The sequence below is a fragment of the Littorina saxatilis genome, unplaced genomic scaffold (genome assembly GCF_037325665.1).
Source record: "Littorina saxatilis isolate snail1 unplaced genomic scaffold, US_GU_Lsax_2.0 scaffold_777, whole genome shotgun sequence".
Taxonomy (NCBI): domain Eukaryota; kingdom Metazoa; phylum Mollusca; class Gastropoda; order Littorinimorpha; family Littorinidae; genus Littorina; species Littorina saxatilis.
In genome coordinates this window covers 5001-10000 of record NW_027126537.1, presented here as the reverse complement: position 1 = coordinate 10000, position 5000 = coordinate 5001, and the positions used below count along the sequence as shown (strand labels likewise).

General features: G+C 41.0%; 1 protein-coding gene across 1 annotated transcript in view; it reads left to right on the top strand.

Annotated features, from left to right (window-relative positions):
• The window catches only part of LOC138954975 (matrilin-2-like), a gene marked incomplete at its 3' end in the record, with an annotated part of 25917 nt that overhangs the window by 15955 nt on the left and 4962 nt on the right, over nucleotides 1-5000 (top strand). The window contains exons 4-8 of the mRNA XM_070326712.1: nucleotides 200-328; nucleotides 1978-2100; nucleotides 2707-2832; nucleotides 4051-4209; nucleotides 4749-4871. Coding sequence (XP_070182813.1) covers nucleotides 200-328; nucleotides 1978-2100; nucleotides 2707-2832; nucleotides 4051-4209; nucleotides 4749-4871 — 660 coding nt within the window. The remainder of the gene's footprint in view (nucleotides 1-199; nucleotides 329-1977; nucleotides 2101-2706; nucleotides 2833-4050; nucleotides 4210-4748; nucleotides 4872-5000) is intronic.

Below are 5000 nucleotides of genomic sequence, written 5' to 3'. Positions count from 1 at the left end.
GTACTCGGGTCCAGCGCCAGCGTTTTTTATCTGACCACTGGACAAAAAAACAACACAAGAAACAGAAGACTTTTAGCAACGCCTTATATTCAAATATCAGCTTGTCACAATGCTGAGCGTACACACAATCTCTCATGTCTCAACCCAGGCTGGTCATTCTTCAGACTATGTACAGTTCACGGTGCTGATTATTTTTCAGACGTAGACGAATGCAAGCGGTACAAAACCAAGGTGTGTCGCCATGGGGTGTGTTCCAACACTGACGGATCCTTTGTGTGCACGTGCAAAGCGGGATTTTCCACGGCGACTGACAGGAGCGCATGTATAGGTAACAGGCTAACAAACATGTGATGTTTTTGTGCAATTTAACCCACTGTTAGACACAGGCCTTTACATGGAATCAAAGCCTGGATATTTGACTGAGTTGGACATGTACCGACAATCCACATCTTAACAGCTCCCCACGAATGATTAAGCCTTTACCATGAATGAAACCATAGGTGTTTTTTTAAGTTGGACACATATCAACGGTCAACATCTTGGCTGCTTTGTATGCAGAATTAAGCTTTTTTCAAAGGTTGACACTGATGCCATTTACAAAACTGATTCTGCCCAAACAAATCTCACAGTGTAGGGAGGACAAGTATTGGATGTAGATGTTTGGTATGTCTCCAAGCCCAAGGGTGTTCCTATCCCATGTAATAGCCTGGACGGTTGTGTTTTGGCCTGTACAAATATAAAATCCAAAATCAGATAGGCCACTAACGTTTCAAAATCATTGCTGGTTGATTTCGGCATTTTCTATGTCTCTGCATGGCCATCTTGTGACTGGACGCTTTCGGAGACCATCTTGTGACTGGACGCTTTCGGAGATAAGATTTCACTTCATTTTTTGTGTGTCTCCATATATAAAGCACTTTGGGTCGATGTACTGTTCACAAACGCCTTTTTACATTTAGTCAAGTTTTGACTAAATGTTTTAACATAGAGGGGGAATCGAGACGAGGGTCGTGGTGTATGTGTGTGTGTGTGTGTGTGTGTGTGTGTGTGTGTGTGTGTGTGTGTGTGTGTGTGTGTGTGTGTGTGTGTGTGTATGTGTGTGTGTGTGTGTGTGTAGAGCGATTCAGAGTAAACTACTGGACCGATCGTTATGAAATTTTACATGATAGTTCCTGGGTATGATATCCCCAGATGTTTTTTTTTCATTTTTTGGATACATTTCTTTGATGACGTCATATCCGGCGTTTTGAAAAAGTTGAGGCGGCACTGTCACACCCTCATTTTTCCATAAAATTGATTGAAATTTTGGCCAAGCAATCTTCGACTTTGGTATTGCATTTCAGCTTGGAGGCTTAAAAATTAATTAATGGCTTAGGTCATTAAAAATCTGAAACTTGAAATTAAAATTATTTTTTATAAAACGATCCAAAATTACTTTTATTTTATTCTTCATCATTTTCTGATTCAAAACCATATAAATATGTTTTATTGGGATTAAAAACAAGCTCTGAAAAATAAAAATATAAAAATTATTTCCGAAATCGATTTAATAACAATTTCATCTTATTCCTTGTCGGTTCCTGATTCCAAAAACATATAGATATGTTATGTTTGGATTAAAAACAAGCTCAGAAAGTTAAAAAGAATAGAGATACAGAAAAGCGCGCTATCCTGCTAAACGAAACCGCTACCACGCTATACTGACTGGCTTGTCAGTTTCACTGCGTTTTACACGTGCGGGGGATTGACGAAGCTGTATTGTCTGGGTGAAAAAGTGTAGTGCGTTCAGTTTCATTCCGTGAGTTCGACAACTTGACTAAATGTAGTAATTTCGCATTACGCGACTTGTTGTTTTTAAACTTAACACTTTCCAGAACCTTTTCATTCTTGTTTTTTGATTCTATGAAAAATATGAGTTCACAGGAGGAGGCGGGTATTATTAAACTCACTTGTAAAAGTGACGGTTCCGATTTGCAGACGTGGACGAGTGTGAGGAAAATAATGGCGGGTGCCAGCAAGTGTGTAACAACACTATGGGATCCTTCCACTGTGGCTGTCACCATGGTTACGTCCTTGACAAGAGCAAGGTGATGTGTTCCGGTAAGTGTTGTGTATGATATTTGACAAGGGTGTCAAAAACGTAATCAAATTACAAATGTAACCCGGGTCTCTCTCTCTCTCCCTCTCGATCTCTCTCTCCCTCTCTCTCTCTCCCTCTCTCTCTCTCCCTCTCTCTCTCCCTCTCTCTCTCTCCCTCCCTCTCTCTCTCTCTCTCTCTCTCTCTCTCTCTCTCTCTCTCTCTCTCTCTCTCTCTCTCTCTCTCTCTTGTTCCCTTATGTGTTGTAATCGTTTTTTCATTACAAAAGTGATCTTTTTAATAAAGAAGAGTTTTTACTACGTAATGAGAAGCGAAGGGTGGCTTAGGGCTCTATGGTTTTAGGCCAATAAGACTTCGAAACTTAATTACAGTCAACTTACTTTTAAATACAAAATAAGAGTTTACATAGTAGGAATAACAGTCAATTGAGAATAAAATAAGCAAAATCAACACAAACACAACTTGACAGCTTTGCTAAATATAGACAGAAAAAAAGGTGAAAAGGGATAAGCAAAATCAACACTTGTAGAAGTCTCACATTGGTTTTCTTCGTTGCAAATAATTAAAATATAAATAGACAACAGAGATTGCATGTCTTCTTTTTTCAGATGTGGACGAATGTGTGTCAGACGCTGATCTGTGTGAAGACACGTGTGTCAACACCCCGGGTGGATTTACCTGCATCTGCACCCGACTTGGTCACGTGTTGGGTCCAGACAACAGAACATGTGTTGGTGAGACACTGTAACAAGATACAAGATACAAGATACAAGAAGTTTTATTGTCCTCATCAATACAAGGAAATTTGGCATGTGTGTGGCAAGACATGATACACTGATACATAGACATTTACAAAACACAACTGAAGTTCAATATCAGCACACCCTTACGCAACATACCCACTACTTCAGACACACAGGCTACATGTGCCCCTCGGACGTACGCAACCCACAATTCACCCAGTCATACAGCTCCACATGCACTTACTCATTCATGCAGCACTCTAGCACCCGGTCATGTACAACTCACACACTGGAACCCTCATACGGCTACATATTGCATTATAACACCCGCACAAACATTTCAACCTCAAACATCGTACTAGATCTACAACTAACAAGCATACATCCACTATCATGCACCGAATACATCATCATACATTACATCATAACATATTGCATTATAACACACGCACTTCACATCACTTTATTCGCGATCACAATGCGTTATATATACACAGGGGTTATGGGGACCCGGGTCTCTTGGGATCCTCTAAAACTCCGCTAAGGGGGTCCACGGACCCTCTAAACATCAAAAATGGGGGTCCCGGGACCCTTAGGACGGGCGTTCGTGGGGAGCCCTGATACAGTAGTTATTACAACTCTGCTTAGGAAACAGCCAGACTCCTGATTTTGGGCATGCATTCAAGTGGATGGGATGCTGTTAACCCGTGATTTGTAAAAATGTAAAAAAAAATTACAAATCACGGGGCTGCTAGCTTTCCACTGGGAGGAAGCGATCCGAATTTCCCAGCGATGGGACAATAAAGGAAAGAAAGAAAAAAAACCTAATGGATCCCTTGACTTTGGGGTAGCACGACTCTGTTGCTGCTAGCTTTCCACTGGGAGGAAGCGATCCGAATTTCCCAGCGATGGGACAATAAAGGAAAGAAAGAAAAAAAATCTAAGGGATCCCTTGACTTTGGGGTAGCACGACTCTGTTGCTGCTAGCTTTCCACTGGGAGGAAGCGATCCGAATTTCTCAGCGATGGGACAAGAAAGAAATGACAAATGGCGGGTTAACAGATGCTCTCATCCCATATCAAATCGTGGACAGATTTCAGATGATGCAAATGGTCTCTTACACGAAATGCAGTGCATCTTCTTCAATGTCTGTTTTTACTTGCTTACTTGGCCGATTGCTCATGCTTGAGTATTAATTTTTCTTTTCAGCTTGTGAGGTACTCCAGTATTTTGATGATTCTGCGCAAGCCTGTCGTTTCTGTCCCGCGCATGCGCACGCCACACCAGGCAAGGTGGCGTTATCGCTGTCTGACTGTGTATGTGATTTAGGCTTCAGAGGATCACCCGCCGATATGCAAGAATGTAAAGGTAAGGACTCGACTCAGTGATAAAGATTTGGTTCACTTTTTGACTTTTCAGGTAAAACATAAATCTAGCTTTCGTCCATCGCCTGTTTCTGTTGCTGTCTTGCAAGCTATATAGTGTGTTTATTATTCCAAAACATGCAAATATGCAAATATGAATATTGAGTGATATGTAAGTGCAGTTTGAAAGTGTTCACAATCTGCCATGACCGAAAATCAGACATTTACAACACATTTCTAAAATTACTTGTCGAATGGAATGGAAGAACGCAAGAAGTGTAACTTGATGCGCATTTTCTGCAGAAGAAAAAGGATTTTTCCGTTTTCATGCGTGTGTCACAAGCAGCACAAATTTTGCTGACCAGGTATTTGCGCATTAAGTTCAGTCAGTTAAGTCTGATGATAAATGTTGTGTTTTTAGAAGACATTTTTAAGTGCTTTAAAGTCATTCTCAACATCCATGTTTGTCTAGATATTTTTTGTCTCCGATGATCAAATTTCAGGAAACACGAACTTTTGTCACTGTCTTAATTCTATTTATAGATGTTGATGAGTGTGGGGAAGGTTATTTGCGTTGTTCACACACCTGTGTCAACATTCCCGGAACTGCCTTCTGCGCATGCCCCACCGGATATGTCGTCGACTCTGCCGGAAGAAGTTGTGAGGGTAGGTAACCAGATTTTAGATTTGGCCAGGCACGTTTGCTCCGTTTGCAGGTGTCACTATTGTTCAAGGCAAGTATTGTATGCATGAAAAAGGTACAGGGACAAAAGTTATCGGAATAATTCTGAAGTA